The 21,673-nt window shown below is 30.9% G+C and overlaps 2 protein-coding genes, 1 long non-coding RNA gene and 1 other non-coding gene across 4 annotated transcripts; 2 read left to right on the forward strand and 2 right to left on the reverse strand.

Moving 5' to 3' along the window:
• Window positions 1-906: 906 nt before the first annotated feature.
• On the reverse strand, window positions 907-4,750 carry LOC118044673 (protein NUCLEAR FUSION DEFECTIVE 4). The gene is made up of 3 exons (XM_035053092.2): window positions 4,141-4,750; window positions 1,781-2,715; window positions 907-1,665 (listed from the first exon to the last, which is right to left on the reverse strand). Exons 1-3 carry the CDS (start codon window positions 4,480-4,482, stop codon window positions 1,167-1,169), a joined length of 1,776 nt encoding a protein of 591 aa, XP_034908983.1. The 5' UTR covers window positions 4,483-4,750; the 3' UTR covers window positions 907-1,166.
• Window positions 4,751-16,881: 12,131 nt separating this feature from the next.
• On the reverse strand, window positions 16,882-17,670 carry LOC118044901 (uncharacterized). Its single transcript, XR_004686870.2, has 3 exons — window positions 17,459-17,670; window positions 17,235-17,337; window positions 16,882-17,153 (listed from the first exon to the last, which is right to left on the reverse strand). It is a non-coding gene; the product is annotated as an uncharacterized lncRNA (long non-coding RNA).
• Window positions 17,671-17,745: 75 nt separating this feature from the next.
• On the forward strand, window positions 17,746-17,827 carry TRNAS-UGA (transfer RNA serine (anticodon UGA)). Its single transcript has one exon. It is a non-coding gene; the product is annotated as a tRNA-Ser (tRNA).
• Window positions 17,828-19,150: 1,323 nt separating this feature from the next.
• Window positions 19,151-21,016, forward strand: LOC118044545 (mediator of RNA polymerase II transcription subunit 30). Its single transcript, XM_035052886.2, has 3 exons — window positions 19,151-19,801; window positions 20,310-20,390; window positions 20,620-21,016. Exons 1-3 carry the CDS (start codon window positions 19,412-19,414, stop codon window positions 20,716-20,718), a joined length of 570 nt encoding a protein of 189 aa, XP_034908777.1. The 5' UTR covers window positions 19,151-19,411; the 3' UTR covers window positions 20,719-21,016.
• The last annotated feature ends 657 nt before the right edge of the window (window positions 21,017-21,673 follow it).

Consider the following 21,673-nt stretch of genomic DNA (forward strand, 5'->3'; position numbering starts at 1 on the left):
TATCATTGTGATTGCCTGAAGGATAATGCAAGGTTAACGCTTGGTCGGACTTGCCATGTAGGGTCGGGAAGATTCATGAGGTTCCATCTGTATATCATCATAAGTTCATTGCATTTTTCTTCTATCCATTTTAGGAAAATGCAATCCAGCAATTACTGGCACCGCTACGCTGGTAATAAAGCGATCGAGCTTATTAAGAAAATAGTGGTTATTTGCTGCTGAAATCAGACATGTTTTCGTGAGGCAAGTCCATGAAAGGAAGTAGAAATTAAATCTCAGAGCCTCTGATACTGATCTTCATCAACCGATGGGTTTCTTCTCATCAAAGCAATCTGCAGAGGCTGTGGGGCAACTAGAAAGAGATGCTAGAGAGTGCAGAATTCACATAATGTTTATGGAAACATACAATTAGCAAGGAACATGAGGCTAAACTTAATGGATTTTAATGCAAAACCTTTATGCATAGATTGCAGTAGATCAATGTCCTGTAACCTGCAGGTTCAGTTTAGAATTTGGAATGGCTAACGAACTGTAAGGACAACAAAAATGACAAGAGTTTGTCATATTTTGTGTATCTGACTAACTGTTCATGGATATAGTGTGTTGAGTTTTGATCTATAATTGTCAAAAAGTGACAAGAGTTTGTCAAAAAGTGCTATGAATTTTCTTTATGAAGGATTACAAGACGATGATAGTTCAAGGCAACAGGGGTCATTACCAGAGTAGCGGGCTTAAATAAATAAACTCTAATGTTCAACTGGACTGTAGCCTGCAGGTCAAAGCAAAAGGCATCTTTCTAGTTTCAGAAGACAAAAAATCAGACGATCTGTAGATTTCAGCAGAATCACCTGTATAGTTCCACAGCTACATGCCATTGAAAATTAATACCAGAAAGAAACTCGAACATAAAAGAAGAGAAATAGATGGAATATATTTATCAAGAACGAATTCTGTTCTGATTTCAACAAGCATATAATTAATCACCAACTTACAAAATGAATACAAAGCATGATGCTGCCTGCAGATTAATGAAATATCCTGCAGATCCTGGAAGAAACTGGTTGGACGAATCAACCACTCATAAAATATGTCCAAAAAAAGCAAGGAATTTAATCATGTTCAGGGTAATTCAACGAAAAGCGCTTTATAGTTGTTTCTCTTGCAACTCAAACAAGAGTATTCCCATAGAGCTGAGCATACACACTCCTAGTCCGACGAACCACAATCAAACTCAGGATCACTGCAATAATGCAAAGACCTGACATGATCCCACAAGTGAGAGAATAACATTCGAGGCCGACACAAGAAAGTGATTTCTCCTCCTCAAGATGTGTAGCAGGCAATGATCCAGAATTTAGCAGTTGGAGGCCAGCTTGTTTCCTTGCAAAGTGGTCATATATACCACTGGCAATGACACCAGAGAATATAAGAGAACCAGCAGGGCTTGAGAGTGTAAGAAAATTATACAGTGCACCAAAACTCTTTAAGCCAAAAAGCTCAGAGGCAGAGGCAGGAACAATTGCCCAATGGGCACCATAACCAAGCCCTATAAAAATGCTTAAAACATAAATTTCTCCAGGCCAGCCCATAGCATAGTAGAAGAGTGCAATTGCCATGACAACCTGAACCACAGCCATGGCCACTGGCCTTGGGTAGGCATATTTTCTGGAAAAACAGCAAGGACGGAAAAATAGGATTAGGAACATGAGAGTAATTAGTTTAAAGAAAATTACTGAATTTGTGAATTTGAATAGGTATATCAGGTGAAACTATTTCTCACCTAATGATAGCTTCTGAGAAGTAACCACCACCAACACGGCCAAGAAAGTTCCAAATGCTAATCATAGAAACAAAGATACTTGTATCATTATACCCCAGAGATTGACAAATCTGTCCCAGATTATCAATAACCGTCAAACCTGAACCAGAAGCCAGTACAAGGGAGAAAAACATGAGCAAAAAATCTGCCTTTATTAATGCCTGCATTAATGTGAAATCCTCTCCTCGGCGCGGACCTTTTCTTCTCTTGATCCTCACTGCTCCGTCTGCAGCTGCTTGAAAAAGTTTAGCTTGCAAATGTGCAATTCGTCTATGTCTTTCTGTTGGTTGAAGTAAGTCCATTTCTGAAGGCTTCTCATCTTCAATCTCACTTAGAATGAAACTTCCACCTATTTGCAGCTCAGATTTACTGGACTCTTGTTTATCTGTCTCAGGAAGAAGGTTCTCCTCCGCTGGATGTCTTGGTTCCGAGTGGAAAGCCAATAGAACAGGAATTGTGATAGGAAGCAATACAAGAATGATCAGAACAGCAACAAGTACTGTGAGCAAAGTTTGATTCAGATTAACTAGATCCTCGACTATCAAGACTCCCAATAAATAAGCTGCTAGAACGAGGCAAACACTGTAGGTAAATAAGAAGCTTGAATTATCAGATGACCTAGCTTGTCTGTGACCTCTTACAGGTCTCACAATGAACATTATAGCAATTACAACCATGGATGGTCCAACTGCAATCATGAAAATCAGCGATGCTTCATTAGGGGAATTGATCATAGCATAAATCTGAGTCAGAATTGCACCACTCAACCCGGCAAATCCCTTCAGTATCCCAACAACAGGTCCCCGGTTTTTGGGGAAGTTCTGCACACATGATACTAGAGCTACTGTATTGAAGTAAGTCTCGCCATTTGTCCCCACAAATATAGCAACACAGAGCTGCAGAGAAGAGTTTTGTTAATATTTATGAGCATGTGATAATTAACAAAATTGCAAATCTATTCTCAAACAAAATTAAATGAAAAAAAAAAAACCACATTAACTCAACATTTCAGATTTATGATGTCCGTATATGAGTCATAATCAAAGTGTACTTCCTAGCTGCGAAAAAGACATAATGCTATGTCCTGACTACTTCAGCATACATCTAACTTCCCCTCAGGAAGGTAAAAATAGAAAAATTCAGAGAAGAATTCACACCAGCAGATCTGTTCATTAAGTGCTTCCTTTCTTTTCTCAATGAAAAATGAGGAACCTCTCTTGATCATTGTAGGGAAAAACATTAAAAGAGAAAATGGCTGGCTTATTCTGTCAATTTAATTGCAAACTAAAATCACTTTGAAAGTTCAAGAATACTCAGGCGTAGAGTAAAATCACTAAAATCCCTCCACTTTGGTGTTTTCCACTACTTTTTAGAGTGCAGCTTGTCAGGGCAAAACCAAGCTTGGAGTATAAGTTGCACAGTAAAATACACAACCAGATCACCATACATGACCTCCAAGTTTAAAGCACAAACAATTTGATTCTTACTTCAGTTTATATCATGAAAAATGACAAGAAGTCAAAAGGTAGATAAGAAATTTGAAGGGGAGGCAAAACTGAGTCGTGAAAGTGTAACAAACAAATAATACTAGAAAAATCCCAACCTTGTTATGGTTCTGATAGGAGATGATAGAATTTAGATCAACTGGGTTCTAATAGGAAATGATAGAATTTAGATCAACTGGCAAAACTATGACCTAAATCTGAATTCGGGCGAGACAACTTTTTTGGATTGGAATGGGACCCAGTTGAGAAAGAGGGATGTGTATCTCTTGAAATCCCATCTGAGTAAGATCTCGATTTCATGTCTTTTTAACCTTTTACCCATAAACCAAATTGACAATCAAACGGACTCGAAGCTTTGAACTGTGAGACGTGGTTGACATTTCTATAATGCTATAGAATTGATCCAATAAACCAGCAGTTCTGCAGATTTTCTGACTAATTCATGGAGATATATCATATATCTCTATTGAAGGCACAAACAGCAAGCTTAATATTGTAGGCTTGTAGCTAGATCATCAACATCAACATCACCATCACCATCATCACTGTGAACCTAACAAAAATCAAGATCGTCCAAAATCCCAAGAGAGAGAGAGAGCACTTTTCTCAAAAGCCAAATGGGATCAACACTGCACAATCAAAATCTAACCACAAACAGCCAATTCAGATATCCAATGATCAGATTTTTAGGAAACTCTAGACTCAAAATACAGACAATCGTATGAAAATTCAAATGATAGAAAGATTTTCTTTTTTATATATTAAGTACATATTCAGAACACAAATTAAGTGATAGAAACAAATGATTGAACTCACCACCCAGAGAGGCATAGCAGGCACTTTCTGCGCAACAATGAGCCAAACCAAGCCATACCCGACAAAGTTTTGCACAACTCCAATAAGACTAACAGCCCAAATAGGAAAAATCTCACATAAACTGCCAGGCACAAATCCAATACTATCACCCAGGTCCTTAGCCACACCAAGTATAGCCACCTGCCTCTGGTTGTACCCCATGGTGCTCTTGATCACTGGTGATATACTCCCAAACAAGTATCCAATCCCAGCACATGACTGAATCCACATTGCACACACAAAAACCAGCCATCTGTCATTAAAAAAGGCCTTGAATCTGTCATGCAAACGTTCCTTCGTCATCCACTAAGATTAAGACCACAGAAGAGGAGGATTAGAAAGGCTTGTCAATGGAAAAAAGGAATTATCTTGAAGGTATTGATTATGAGATAAGTAGGGGTTGATTTTTAATCTTGAAAAGACATTAACTTTGTGTGTATAAGATCAGTAGTGGCTGTATAACTTGGACAACTACTTTCCTATATTTTTTGTTTGCTTGGACATGGAAGCAAGTGGAAAAGTATGCTTTCAACTTGATGACATAAACACAGAGGCGTGTGGGAATGACTTCCTGGCCATAAAAATATCACCATTTTTTTAAAAAACAAAAAAATCATTAAAATATATGTGAACACTTTAATGTAAACATTCACCAGCTATTTTAACAGTGTTACGTCGCGCAAGCTAGATATTTTTTTATATCAAGATATATAATTCCGGGATATTTATTTGATTATACTTTCTAATTTTATTTATTAAAATTATTTTTTTATTCAATAGTAGAAAAGATGGAAATGGATTCGCATATTAAATTAAATGAATAAAAGAATTATAAAACTATATATATTAAAAATATTATATAAAAATAAATATTTTAATTTTCAAAAATAAAGTTCATCTAAATAAAATATTTAAAAAATTATAGATAAATAAAAATAATATTTTCAAAAACTAAATATACACAACATTATAAAAATAAATTTTTATTCAAAAAAATTAAATAAGAAGAAAAAAATTATAAAGAAGAGATATTAAATGAAACATAAATTTAAAAAATATATTAAAAAAAATCAATATTAAAAAAAAATTAAATATAGTTGTTTAACTCATCAAACCTATACTCTGAACCATGGATTCAATCAAATTCACCTTAAAAAAATTGTCATAAGAAATGACTTGAATGGTGATTTTTTTTTTTATTGCCATAAAAATATCACCTTTTTTTTCACTTTTTGGAAAGACAATCACATAAATGCTTAAATTAATTCTCAATATTGTATTTATGATAAACAAATTCACTTTACCATACACGGAAAATTAAAGAAAATAGGAAAGTTTTTGGCAATTGAATTTTCAATGGAATTTATATTCCTATCATAATTTCGTGGGACCATTTATCTCGTATTTGCATTAGGTGCCAAAAAAAGGACTGAATAAGAAATAAATGTGACTTTGGCTATAAGTAGGACGACAGATCCATGCCTTCCTCGTGGACTTTTTTAATCCATTTTTTTTTTTTTAGATGGGAGGGTGCAATTACATGTTTGTTTGTTGTGTTGTACCATGTTCCAATTACACCTTGAGAACACAGACATACAGATAGGCGAGTGAATATAGTTCAATAGGGCTTAGGTTTTTTATAACTTAATTGCATAGTGAAACAACTATTGGAAACAAAAATAAATAAACTTGGCGTTTCAGGGGTAATTTTGTATTTTTTCAATAGTATTTTCACTATTATAATTTAAACCGAGAAGGAATGTGATATTTAATCAAATATAAAAAAAATAAACAAGTAAAATACACAATAAGGATAAAATAAAATAAAAAAAATAAACCTTGAGTCAAAGGCTTCTTGGTCCTTTCACAATAGTTTTTTTTTTTAATTATAAAGTTAACTAAGAGGCACTTTGATATTTTACTAAATAAAACAAAAAAGAACTTGTGCATGTTGCGTCCTTGGAGGTGTGTGGGGGGTGCCCATGCGCTTCAAGTAGATCTTGCGACTCTTCTCGACTTCTAAAAATGTCCTCTCACCATGTCATTAGAAGCTTTGTTATGTCCTGTTCCTGTTGGTGTGGCCTGTGTACCCAGTTGTAGTTTGATTTGTCACTGATTGACCTTTCTTTCCTCCTTTTTTTTCTCTCTCTTTCTCTGAAAATTACAACTTAGCCCCTTGGTTATTGTTATTTCAACTTCAGCCTTTATTTTTTTGATTTTTAATTTTTGGTATTGACTATTTTGTAAAAATGTTATTTGTTTTCAATTTCATCAATCTTAATATTATATTCTTCAATTTGGTTATCATTCATTGGATTCCTAATTTTTCTTGCCTTAACCCTTTTGTAAATGTTTTATTGGTTTTTAATTTTATTATTCAATTAAAATTTATGGTATTATATATTTTCAATTTGGTTTTGATTTCTAATTTTTTTATGATTTTTTTGTAAAAATTATTATTCTTTTCAATTCTACCCTTCAACCAAAAACATTGTTTTTATTTATATGTCAATCTTGACCCTCGTTTCTTTTATTGTTTTTATCCTTTTACTAAATTAGTTTTTCTTTTCACTTATACAAATTCAATCAAATATAAAAAAATTTTGTATTTTAATTTTAATCCTTATTATTTTAATTTATGTTTTTTAAAATTCTTTCATTCAATTTCATCTTTCAATTTTTTTATCGATGATAAATTGAACTTTGTAATTTGTTCAAATTGGATCTTTCACGTCTAACGATCCAGGTCATAGGTTTAAAAGGTTAACAAAGGTTTTTTTTTTAATGATTTATAATTCTCTTTATTTTTTTATCAGGTTATTTTAATTTCATGATCTGGAACGCAAGTTTGGCTAAATATCTCACGCTGACTCAACCATGATTACCTTGATTATAGATTTCTCATAATTGGTTTTTTATGTCTTTTTTTATATCTATGGTTTTTTATAAATATAATTTTTTAAAAAATAAAAAATTATGTGGCACATGCAAGACATTAATGGGCGATGTTTGTACCATTGGTTGGCACGTGCGCATCTTTTGATAGTCTAACAATGGTTTTCAAGTGTCATTCAATTTTTCTTAGTGACCCCTTGACCTCTCCATTCATGATGGAGCGTGTAGCCAAAAAAACCTTTAATTTGTCTTTGACAAATTGTTCTCTCTCTCTTTTTATCTTCTTTTATTTCTATTCCTTGATTTCTATGTCAGCCCTTGTATTTTCTTCAAAGCATGTCTTTAATTTACTTTTCATTCAAATTTGTTCATTATTCATTTCATTACTATTTGTTTTATTTGAAATAATTCATGGAATTAAAATATTTGTTTTTCAATTCCATCATCCTTCAATTTGTTTTCTATTATATTTGGTCTGCATTCCTTTTATTATAAATTTTTGTTTTTTTTTCCTTGCCTTGGTTTATTATATTTTTCAATTCAATTTCTCATTATTTTACTTCATTTAATTTTGACACTGGATTCAGTACTCTTTATTGTTGTTTTTTATCACTTATTTATTTATTTATTTTTCAATTTCATCCCATATTGTTTTATTTTATTTAATTTTTGTATAAAATTTGATCCTTATTGTTTTGATTGATATTTATTTTATTTTTAATTTTGAATGATTAAGAATTTTTCTTCGTGATTTTTTCAGGCTTGCTTTCTACGAGGTAACTTGGTTTTATAATCCAGGTCACATATTTAAAAAATTAGCTTGTTTTGACCTTTTTTTTAATAATTTTTTTTAATTCTATCATTTCAATAGAGGTATCATATTCTCACATCTCCAATCTTGGGTTAGTCAAGTTAACCTGAATCAACTTTGATTTGTTTTTTAATTTTTTCACCTTTTATTATTTAATTTGTTTAAGTGTTGACTTTCATTGTTTCATTTTATTTTTTTATACGGGGTTATCCTAACTTTATAACCAGGTCGTGAATTTTACATACTTGTTTTAGTCAAGTCTTTTTTTTCTTTTTCTTTTTTAAACTTAGTTTTTATTTTTAATTCGTCATTAAGCATTTGATTGCTGGTAATGGTAATTGAGCTTCTAATTTTTCTTACATCTTTATAAGATTATTATGTTCTTATTTAATTTTTTCTTTGTTAATAAATGAAATCTTTGTGATGTTTTAAAAATATTTAAAGGGTGTAGTTTTATTATATCGACAAGCATTGATTTATTCTAAATTTCCATTGTTGCTTTTTTTAATTTTATTTTAATTGTTGTTAGCTTTTTTATAATTATATTACTAAACTAATCGAGTTTATTCAAATCAATGAGGTTTCGAATTTTTCTTGATCCTTTAAAAACATTTTCACTGCGCTGGCATCCTTTTTACGCTTGAAAAGACTTGGCTCGGTCCCGGCGTAGCGTGAACCGCTGGCTAGGAACAGAAAAAAATAGAGGATTTTACTTAACCTTCCTTTTTGGCCCTTTGTTTTAGTTTTTTTATTATTTTTATTATTATTATAGTTGTTGTTTTTGTTTCCTTTCAAATATGGGGAAAAGAGAAATCAAAATTCAAAGTCTTAAACGTTTGTTAGAGTCATCGACCACCCACCAGTATTAAATTTGGATGTTTTGAAATTGTATTTCAAAAGTCAAAATAAATATATTGCTGCTAGTTATATACACAACAGGAAATCACATGGACGACTAGAATATTATAATAAGCGGTACTCCGTCTCAAAACACCTCCTTTCATGATTGGAGGGCGGTGAGCGGTGATGTCATGAGTGGACCAATTGGAGGAGGACGTGTGTCCAAATACTCGGAAAACCTTTTTTTATTGTCATAGGACATTGAGCCAATCACCGTTTTTTTTTTTTTTGGCTGCTACCGACAGGAAAAGAATCATGCTGGGATTAGGTAATATTCCTTATAATAGGTGTTTATACTTTTTTTTTAAAGAAGTATAATCTTGTGTTTTGAAAAGAGAGCTAGCGCGAGAAATGTATTGTTGTTGTGAGAATTTAGTGTATTTATGATATGAATTTTTGAGTTCTCCAAAACTTATATTAGTTATGACATATTGACATTTTTATTCTTGCAGTAGCAAATATTTTTTTCCACAAAATATCGTGATATCTTTCTATGAGCTCGTCGATTTATTCATTAGCTCTTTTTATGATGTACAGTTTCCTTGAATATAGATAATTGTTATAATTGATGCATCCTTGATTTTTTTTTTAAAAAAATAAAAAATAAAAATAGATAAGAAAACGGTCATTCACCCCTTAATAAAGTTGAAAGGAGGTACAGGCGTACTTGGCCGTGTAAGATACGTCTAAGTGTCATTGTTTTTTATTTTATTTTATCTTTTAATGATTTTTTTTCATTTGATTTTTTGTTTTTTTACTTTTTTTATATAATTTCATTATTTGATATTGAATTTTTATTAAATTTTTTTCAAATTCTACATATTTTTTATAATATTTTTTTAATGTAATATGATTTAATTTTTACTTAATTTATGATGAAGATTTCAATATTTTTTCCTGATATCATGAATTATTCTTTTTATGCAGCCCTACTTAAGTTTTTTTTCTTTTCTTTTCTATAATTGCTTTTCTATGCATTATTTGATTAAGCAAAACATTAATTCTAAAAAACAAAGTTATTAAATAAAATCTAGTTGCATTAAATAAAAAACTGATTCTTATAAACAAAGTTATTATACATAACTAGAGATATGATTTATAGTACAAGATCGAATATCTTTATTTACAATCATCTCTTGATTTTTTCAATTTAATTTTTAACTATTATTATAAACTCTTGTTTTATATTATTGGCATAAATAATTTTTTATTTATTTAATGAAATACATGCATAAATTTTTGGTTTAGCATTAAAAAATTTTATATTAAAAAACATGTTAAAAGAAACCTGTATATTATTTTTTTTTTGTAAAAACATTATCTGATTTGTATAGCTAGTTATTTCACTAAAAATAATAATTACTAGAAAAAAATAATGTCAGAGGATAACTAGATCCACGTATACCTTTCCAATGTCTTTGAGAGCTCAGGTGTAGGTCCTACACCTCACGTCAATTCTGTGGGAAAATAACAACACAGCATCTGCGTCAAGTAGTGTAGAAGTGGAACCAATCACTTCAATACAGATACTTAGTTCTGTGATTTTTTTGCATTCTAAAACAGAATAGATAAAAAAGAAATGGCTTGAGTTTGAGCCCGTCCTGTTCATTATTTCCAAGTGTATGACACGTTGGATAAAGATGGACGAAACAAGATAATATTTTTATTAAGTTGTTTTTTATTAAGTGTATGGCACGTTTAGTGAGTCTTTAGATAATAAAAAAATTAATTTTTATCATGTATAAAGCTTTTTAGTGAAGAAATTTTTATCTTACTCGATAAAATTGGATAAATTTATTAAATTATTTATGCAAGAGTTAACTCGGGTTGATTTGATTCAACATAAAAATAAAATTATTATTATCATAATTTTAAAACCCAACTCGGTAATCGACTTAGAAAAATAACAAGATCATGAATTGGGTTGACTATTGACCCAGATTAACATAAGAATAAAAATAATAATAATTATTATTATAGTTTTAAAACTTGACTTGAAGGTTAATTTAGGGCAAGGCCCGAGTCATAGGATGAGTTTACCATTGACCTAGAATAATGTAAGAATAATAGTGATTATTAACATAGTTTTAAAACCCAATTAGGGAGACAACCCAAGACAAGGCTTAAGTTATGGGTCGGGTTAACTATTGATTAGGATCAACGTAGGAATAAAGGTGATTATTATCATAATTTTAAAACTCAACTTGGGAGTTGACAAGGGGTAAAGCCCAGCTCACAAACCGAATTGACCATTGACTTGAGTCAATTTAAGGATTATTAATATAATTTTAAAACCTAACTTAGGGGTCAAATTAGGACAAGGTCTGAGTCACAGTTTGGGTTGATCATTGATCTGGATCAACATAAGAATAAAAATAATTATTATCATAGTTTTAAAATCCAACTCAGGGGTTGACTTAGGGTCAAGCCCAGGTCATGAGTTGAATTGACCATTAACTAGGGTCAACATAAAGATAAAAATAATTATTATCATAGTTTTTAAACCCAACTTGGAGTTAAACCCCAAGCAAGACCTGGATTATGGTTTGAGAGGGTCAACATGTGTTGATCCAAGTCAACATATGGATACAAGTTGTTAATGTAATAGTTTTAAAACCCTATTCAGGAGTCGACCCGGAACAAGGCCCAAGTTATAAGTTGGGAGGTTCAACATAAGTTGACCCAAATTAAAAAAATCAAAGCAACCTCATTTTAACAAAAAAAAAATTGTGAATGAATTTTTATCTGTGTTTTATCTTGGAGTTTTTTTTTTATTGGATCAGGTCAGATCAATTCTTTTTTATTTTATTTTATTAAGCCTGGACTAGTTCTAGTCCCAGGTTAGTCGTGTCTCGTCTAGTGTCTATCAGACATAAAATAAGATAATATCTAGTTTAGTCTAATACATACTAAATATAAAAGAAGATAATTATTTGTCATGACTAGTTCAGTTCAATTAATATTGAACAACATGCTAGACATCAAGGGATAAGAGGGCATAAAAAATTCAATGCCTCAATTATAATGACATGATTGCCTTTTGCTAGTAATAGGATAAATGACGAGAGGAACTACCTTCAATGTTCAAGGTTTTTAGTGAAGATAATTATTCTTCTTGTCATAATAAGCTTTAGAAAACAACTAGATAAATGACCTATACTACACTGCAGGCTGGGTTAATATTTTACCAATATAAATATGAATGTTCATGTGATATCAACATTTTAAAAGAAATAAAAATTATATAAGAATTTGATAACTAAAAGAGGTTGCACGTGTTGTTAGAGCAATGATCTATAAAGCAAAGAAAATAAACACTATGAATCGAGCATCTCATGCTTATTTTCAAGCAATTAATTTGATTTAATTAAAAAATAAAACTTCTTTTAAAAAAGCTAGATTCAACAAAGGTCAAAAAATAAATTCTGAGTTAACTCTTGTTAATTTCAAAACCATAAAAAAATCTATAAAAGGCGAAAAAACAAGAATAACAAAATATTGGTGGATGAAACCCAAAACAATTGAACTTAAGAAAAAGAAAAAGAAGAAAAATACCAAGCAAGCTTGGGTGAACCTTGTAAACTCGCGTTAATCTCTCAAACATTTAACCCGTTAAACTATAAACCTATGCTAAACTAAGAAGCTCAACACCCGTAAAATTAAATGTTGGAGAATGAAATAAATAAATAAATTTGATTTAATTAAAAAAATTCCTTTTAAAGAAGCTAAATTTAACAAAGATTAAAAAATAAAAATACTCGAGGCAACCCTTGTTATTTAAAAAAGAAAGATAAATCCCATAGAAAATGAATAAAAAGAATGTTGGAGGCTGAAGTGGCAAAAAAAAAAAAAGCTTAAAAAAAGGAGAAAAAAAATACCAAGCAAGTTCGAGATAATTTTATAAAACCAGATTAAACTCTTAAACTCACAATCCATTAAATTCTCAACCTCAGCTCAACACCTGGAAAATTAAATGTTGATGGAAGAAACAAATTAATCCAATTTAATATAAAAACAAAATTCCTTTAGAAAAACTAAATTTAACAAAGATAAAAAAATAGAGGCAACCCATGTTATTTTCAAAATGACTAAAAGATCCTATCGAAGTGAATAAAAAACCATTAAAAAAAAATCTTGTAAGGTAAAAAAAATACAATAATAAAAAAATATTACATTTGATAGGGGAAAAAAATTGTAGAATGATAAAATTACAAAAACAAATTGCAAAAATTATTTTAAATAAAATAAATAGTAATCAAAAGGATGAGAGCCAAATCTAATAGATAAAAATATCTACTGGGAATGAAATTAAAAAAATCCTTAAATTCATAAATTATTCTAAATATAAAAAATTATACTAAAGAGATTTTAGGTAATAGGACGAAGACACACACCATTTGAAACTTGTGGATATTGTTCAAGCGTCTCCAACTTTAAGATTTTTTATTTACAAAATTATACTATTATCATTAATGACATCCAATAACTATTAAATAACCAAATATAAAAGAAGGGAAAGCTTTTTAAATTTCAAGGTTAATGACATAATTTAACTGTTGTAAAATTGAAGTCAAAGATAAAAAACCTCATTGATCAACGTTTAATATTATTTTTTTTATAAAGAGCAATAAAATAATTATACTGTAATAAAAAAAAAACCATTTAACCTCGTTTTTTTTTCTTGTAATGATTAATGAATCCTCTAAAAATAACATTCCTCCTCCTAAAACAAAGCCTACTAAATTTTGTTATAATAATTGTTCTTGAAAAACACCATAGAGGAGTTTCTTGCAGAAAGGGAGGTTGACATTGAAGGAAAAGGATAGGGTTAGTGTGGTTGAGACTTGAGATCGATTAAAACATGGACAGCTCAGATCAATTTGGAGCCTTGGCTCTCACATGGCGGCTGATGGAGGACATCACTCTGTCCTCTTAGAAAACAACTTCATCTAAAGGACAAACAAGAAGCCGTCCACTTTAGTTTGGAATGGACTATTTTATCCTCCTCATTTCTGCTGATTTTTTTTTTTTTAATTTGAATGATAATGCACCAGAAATTTATGAGATTTTAGTTCAAGACTTAGTGGGTGTTTGGCTAAGCTGGTGCGGTTACGGTTTACAGAAAAGCAGGAAAATATGTGTTTGGTTAACTTTAAAACACAATTTATTTTCATGCGAGTCCCATTAAAAATCACGGTTCAATTGTAAAAAGTGAAAAGCAGATATCCTTTGCTTTTCATGCGTTTCTATTCTCTTTCATCACCGATCATTTGCAATTGCTTTTTAATGAATTGTGTTTTTTGGTCTCTGACGGGATAGCCGAAAGGGATGCTAAAATTCCTTTTGTGTATGTTTTCTTTCGAGGAAAGATATACAACTGAAGGAAAATTTTATCTGTTTTTACTCTTTAAACTTTCACTCTCTTTTCTTATTTTATGTAAAATACAAAATAACTTGTTAAAATACTAGAGCACAACATGAGAAAAAATAATAATTAATTTATACTATTTAATATGTTATATTGATAATTTAGCTGTTTTAAATGGAAATATATTAAAAAATATTTTTTTATTTTTAATATTAACATATTTATTATAAAAAATTATTAATTTGATATATTTTAAAACAAATAATAATATAAAAAATATTTTGAAAAACAGATTGATGTTAATGTATTGAATTTATACTTAATATTTTTTTCATTGTACAAAACCCATGAATTATTCTGAATTTAATGTCAGAATTTTAAATAATTTATTTTTCAACAAGGATACAAATTAATATCAGTTTCGTAGTTGCTTGGAAGTATTTATTAAATTGTCGACACGTGCAATTTTAAATTTTCTTGATTAATTTCTTTTTGTGGTTTTTTGTTGGTTTATAAAATTCATTTAATAATTTTTATTTGCAAGTTGCTAGTATCATTAATATTTTATTTTATTTTTTATGTGTTTATATATTTTTTTTTAATTAATTCAAATCAAATATAAAACACGAATGTGGTTGTTGTTGTTTTTCGAAGTGTTTTTCACTAAAAAAAACATGTCAATAATATTTTTTTTAATTTTTTAAAAATTATTTTTAATATCAGCACATCAAAATGATTTGAAAATATAAAAAAACATACTCATTCAAAGCGAAAAAAAAAAATTCAATTTTTTTTAAAAAGTGCTTTTTTAACTATAATTTTACCAAACATAAAATTGTTTTTTTTTCTACCACAATTTCAACCACAGATTTTTAACCAAACACAAGAAACTGCTTTTTTTAAAACCACAACTTCAACCACAGTTTTAACCAAACACCAATTTTTTTTAAAATCAACCTCACAAAAAATATTTTTTATTAAACTATTTTTTTCAAACCGCAACCACAAAAACTACCACAATACCAAACACCTATTAAGGTTTGGTGACAGTGACAATCGACCCACCTTGCAGATAGGAAGAAACGTCTAGCTTCCGAATCAAAGAAGATACATCAAGTGATAGTGAAGCTTTTGCTTCTAATGGTGACCCAGTTGAGCTACAGTTCCACCTTGATCGTTTTCAAACATATTAATTAAACCAATTTAGTAATTAATCATGTCCAGCCATTCATCTCCTACCTCAGTCGTGCATCAAAATAAAATATGGAACCAGACCTACAGGGAGGTCAGAAATTATGAGGCAAGTTAATACTCCTAGTAACACAAGCAGCAGCAAACTCTTCGTTGAGCCAACCCATTATTAGAAACACAAACTTTAGGCACCGTTGGTGTTATAGTAACTTCTGTTTTTTTGTCTAATTATAAAGAAAAAACTATTTAGTTAATCAAATAACTTCTATTTTTTGCATTGGTTCCCACATATAATTGTGTTTCAAGTTTTAATTTTGTAAAAACTAAAATAACTTACGAATACCTGCTTTTCATTAATTTTGGATATCAAATTTCATCTTACAATAGTTTTAACCACACATATATTAAAATATATGTGTTATGCAATACAAGGCTGTCATGAAAACCCACTCAAGGGTCAAACACATTATCTGTGTAATGCACACATGAAAATGGACATGCTTTACGAGAATTCAAGCAAGAAATGAACTTCTCCAAGTTTGGAGTTAAATCCAATCCATTGTGACTGAACTTCAGTTGTCATGTGTTCTTTCTAGCAAGAAATGACCTCACCATTTACGTATCCATTCTACACAAGTTATCTTACCTCATTCTGCGTAATGGCTTGTAATTGCAATGTATTCCAAATGATTTTTCAGCTTTTGCTTCACGTCATCCACTTTTTTCTTTCACCTGGGAAGTGCAAGTCTAATTTCCAATCAATGCTAGACAGAGATTCTTTTGATTTAACACTCGACAGCGGCGGCAGGGCTGTTTTCTCTTCTTCTTTTCCCCCTTTCAGCTAGAAACGTGCAGGCAAGATGTGTGCATGTTCTGAACCTCTGATATGTCATCTTAGTCATCTTATCTAACATCTAACTTAAATTGTCAACTTCAGAAGGCATTTTTTATTAGGACCATCAAAAATCAACGCGATTTAGTATTTACATTTGTAAATGTTGGTCCGAAATGATCCATCATGATGGCTTCAAGATGATTTAAGATAGTCTATATGATCATAACACAGAATCTCCATAAAAATTCTTAAAATCATGTGCTTAAACAAGTCTAAAAAATAGTTGATGAATTCGAATTCTTCTGCTGTTCTATTAAAGAGCAATCAGTCAGGACCAGTGAATACCAGATAAGATTTTCCACTGATATCCTTGAGAACATCCACTAACTGATGAAGCTAACTCAAAACAAGGACTAAATTTAATCATCTTGTTGCTCAGGCAATATAATATAAATCTAATCCATGGAATAAAAACTTGGAACATACCAGCCTAACTCGTCCAAGATTTTCTTCACTCTTTCTTCCTGCCCTTGTGAATCCCCCAAGGCTGTTGTGAAAGGGTATACATAGGTTACTTTTGTATCCATAGATCTATTAGCAACTACATCTCCTTCTACGAAAAACTCAAGCACATCGCGGTCAAACCCTCCATCAACCTCAGCTTGTAAATATTGGCTTGAAAGACCAAAGAAATTACTGATAAAAATTAAAATGAGCATCAATCAATGTACCTATTCTCACATTCACATTCACATCTAAAATTCATAATAAAATATATTAAAGGCCTAAACTTGTTTTCGTATCTCTTGTATCCTCTCCTTTCTCCCAGTGTAAAGCAATCGATCATGGTGTTCAAAGTCTTTCAAATTTTCTTACATACATACTATGGTTGCATTTGTATGGTGTCGATTGCCATTTGGGGCATCTTCAATGACTCGAATCTTGGCATTTTTCTGCATTGCTTCCTGCAACTTCTGCACAAATTAACAACCAAAGCAAGTATAAATTACACTGAAGCGGTTCATTTAGCCACAATGCAGAGAATTCTTTAAAACCTGGATTACATTCCCTGGAATCCTCCATGGGAATGCAAATGATGAAGATTGCGGATTTGTTGAAACACAACCTGGGTTTGTAGATGGGCAAGGCCTGGTTTTCCTGCAAGAACAGATCATTGCACGAAGTCAAAACAACAAAGACATATAAACCATACACATTTAGCTCCATAAAGTAGGGGGAGATAAAGAAAGAAAAAAAAAATGAAGTTTCATTAAAATACCCATTTTATAGTCCAATCTGCAGGTTCTTGGATTGAGAAAATGGGTTGTGGGAAAGAGAAGGGGAGGTTGAGAGTTAAGAGAAGCGATACCCAAGGAGGAAAATGGAGAGTTTAAGATTACAGTGAGGGCTAAGGAGAGGAGATTGGTGAAGTGAATGGGTTTTGGAGAAGGATCTCGAGAAGTAAAGTGTGATTTTGGAGGTTGAAGGATGCGGAGGGAGGGCATGGGCATTTTCCATGTTAAATATTTGTATTTATTTTAAGAAATGAAGAGCGAACCAACAAGCGTCGATATGTCCGAGTGGTTAAGGAGACAGACTTGAAATCTGTTGGGCTTCGCCCGCGCAGGTTCGAACCCTGCTGTCGACGTATATTTTGTAATTTTCTTTCATCATTGTTCATCCTTTTTTATGTTTTAATAAAATTTATTTTTGACACATAAAATCTTTTTAATATTTCACAATCCTTATTTCTTTTATTTTTTCAATACAGTCCAATTTTCATATGACTCCAAATTCATTAAATGATACAATTGTATATATTTCCTTTTTTATTCTTAAGAATGTTTGTGGAATATTATGTTTATAATAGAATTTGATAATTGGATAATAAGATATTTCATAATTACTAAAAAAAAAAGTAAAAACAAACCCACAAAAAAAAAGAAAGAATATATATATATATATATATATATATATATATATATATATATATTTTAAACTTTCAGCACACCTAATTGTTTTTTCTTTTTAACATCATGTTTACAAATATAATTTAGTGATAGCAAACAACCCAGTTAATAAATTTTTAAAACAATTTTAGAGTCACTGAAAATTTATATGATTGTTAATTTTAGAATCCGTAAGATTAATAGAAATACACGCAAATTAGCTTAGATATCCATGTTAATAAAAAAAATTCTTAAAAAAACACCTATAGTATTAGCATAAAATATGACTTTTAATTTAACAAGACTTTTCTTCATTGACTAAAATTAATTTAACATAAGGAAGTGTATTGCAATAAATTTAATATGAGAAACTAATATATTTAAAACTTCATTTAACAATGAAGATGCTGTTGATGTTATGAGTTAAACCAAGTGCTAATTGCTTGGTTATCATATGATTTAAGATTAAAAAAATATTATATATTTATTACATTTTTTTTATTAACAACATTCCACGTATTTATTTCTTTAATTTTTGTGTCATTTTACCTTCCCATAATAAATATAGAAAATGAACTTTATAACAATAACAATAACAATAACAATAATATCATCTTATCTTACCTGTGCATGCATATAAAGAGATAATTAATACTTTTTATTAATGTAAGATGCAACATAACAACAAAATAATTTATTAAATATATTAATCTATTGATTGTGACTTTAAAATACATTTATAATTGGGATAAAAATTCAAAGTAACAATAAATGTGTCTCTTTTTGTAATTGACATCAACAACGCCAAGAACACATGATAATCAATAGTTTCTAACAAGTGATGTCAGAACATGAACCAAACACGTGCAATAGATGTTAGTTTTTGCGGTTTAACTGGTTTTTTATATATTTTTTATGTTAAAAAATATTAAAATAATTTTTTTAATGATTTTAATATACTAATAAAATTTGTTTTTTATATACAAACACCATACCGCACTGCAAAACATGCATAAATTGCATCAATTGAAAACTTCTAGCATATTTGAGACTCAAGTAAAATCTATAAAATAGTTTGATGGTTCAGATGTAGTTTATCCTCTTCCTCTTATAAACTAATATTTATATAGTGTTTCTGTTCCGAAACACAAAATTTCCCAATCCCATGTTTGGTTTCTAAGAAAAACCAGATACAGAAAGGAAAAAGGAAAGAAAAAAATCCCACTTGACAAAATCTTACTCAAACAAGCAGAGATAAAAACAATCCAAACAAAGAAGAGAAAATGGAAGGCAACTCAAATCCCATATCACCAGTAACACCACAACACTCAAAAACAACACAAGAACTAGCCATAGAAGGCCAAAAACACTTGGAAGAAACAATCCAAGCTGCTTACCAGATCCTCTCTTCTATGAATGATGAGCTTTGCAACCCCACTTTATGGTCCACCACCTCCACCTCTACAAGCACTGTCACTTCCCCTATCACTTCTAGCAATGCCCAAAACGGTGATGCTAATGCTGCTGTCTCTGATTCCACTCTTGAATTGAATGGCGGTGGCTCTGGTGGTGGCGGGGTGGGTAATGGGGCTCTTGATGAAGCTCGGTTCCGGTACAAGAACTCGGTTGCTGCTCTTCGTGATGTTCTTGCGGCAATTCCTAATTCTCACAAGGTTTTTTTTTTTTTTTTGAAAATCCCTAACCCTAGTTTTTTTTTCTTTTATATTGTGAATTTTCTTGTTTGGGTATAAATTGTGCTTGATTAAAAGGGGCAATTTTTATGCTAAATGTATGAGGCTTTCTGAGATTAGATAGTAGCTGATTTATAACGGAAGATTTTTATGGAGTGTTGAATTTCGAGGCATTTTGTGTCTGTGATTGGAATATTGCTTAATTAGTTGAATGGTCAGGAGCAAGTTTTTCACAAATTTTTAGAATTATTTCTTCTTTCTGCTGTTGCAATGTTGCTTTAATCTGAGGTATATAATAATATGGGAGTCAAGAAGATATTGCTGTTAGTAATGTTTAAGTTTCAATGCTTGATAAGTTAGTATTCTAGCCAATTGAATGTTTTGGGCTAACTGGAAATGTCTAGGGCTTCCAATTGGGGTAAAATTTTGTCTTTGGAAATTGGTGACGAAGCTAATTGTGTGTGTGTTTTTTTTTCATTTTCCAAAATAGGCAAAACCTTTTGAAACCAGTTCTCCGGCAGATCAAGCTGAGATTGAGAAGTTGGAAGAGCGAGCCTCCAACCTAAGAAAGGTAATTTGCTTTGAATTTTGAATTCGTGTTGGTTAATCAATTTGTGTATGTTATATAGTTTATTGTTTCAGAGTTATTTGCCACTGTATCTGCTCTTTGGATTGCTAAAAATGAGCAATTTTTTGCGACATAGTTAAAATGTCTTCTTAGTTTCTTCAAAGTTCGTGTGTTTGTTCTTCTTCCTTATATTTGCAAAAATTAGCTCTAATCTTGAATTTTTTTATCATAGGAACTTGCAAAGAAGAATACATATGTCAAGCTTCTCATAGATCAGTTACGAGAGCTCATTGCAGACATATCTACATGGCAGAGTCCTTATTCTGTCTGAAGTTCATTCAGAACTCATTATCATGAAAAGTGATGCCTGGGAATTAAGAACTAAGTGGAGATGCGTTTGTGAGATGATGTCTGTCTTGACATTTTCTTTCTTTGTGACACTCGGATAGACATTACTGTAGATTTCTAGAGCTAAGTAGCAAGAAAGTTTCTGGTTTAGCATAAATTAGTAAATCTATAGAGATATTGTACAAGAGAGCATGTCTTGCATATCTTGATATGTTTAACATTATGGATATTGTCTCTATTGAAGGAAATTTTGGGTACAAGCAAGTTTGATTGTTTTTTCATATTCACAATGGCATTCCCTGTTTGATCACCAACATCAAGTGATTTCAAACAAATTGTAACATGCGATTTGATGTCTGATTGTCCTGGCTTTGAGGAAGTTGTAGCTGCATTTCATGAATGAAACAATTCCTCCGCATAGTAGCCTTCCAAGATGAATTTAATACCACCCCAACTTGTTCTTACCCAAATTACCAAGTTAGTAATTTGAAGTTGCTTCATTAGGAAGCTCACTGTAGATTCTAGGCTTTAGAAGCACCTTTGGAGGTCATGTATGTTGGGTTTCTCACATAACTGAAAAGGGGTTGCAATATGTATCTTGATCAACAAGATGACTTCCTGGAAGCTGGAGGGATTTATACAGGTTCACTTGAATTCTGCATAAAAACTAGTTTATTGCATAGTGTTTGAACGAACGACTTGAGTGAAATGCAAAGTTCCTTGTCGGTTTCATTGATGGTTATTTGAAGAGAAACCATTGACGGACTTTTTAGCCGAAAATGTTGACTCTATTATAAGCTACTGATGTTAAAGATCATCATCATATGCTCTGCATATAGGACAGGAAGGCCGTAAATTGATGGCTACAATCCCTTTCCTCGCAGAAAATTGGACTTATTATTTTTTTCCCTATCGTTGTTTGCTACCAGCCGTACCGC

Source organism: Populus alba, chromosome 12, assembly GCF_005239225.2.
Source record: "Populus alba chromosome 12, ASM523922v2, whole genome shotgun sequence".
Taxonomy (NCBI): domain Eukaryota; kingdom Viridiplantae; phylum Streptophyta; class Magnoliopsida; order Malpighiales; family Salicaceae; genus Populus; species Populus alba.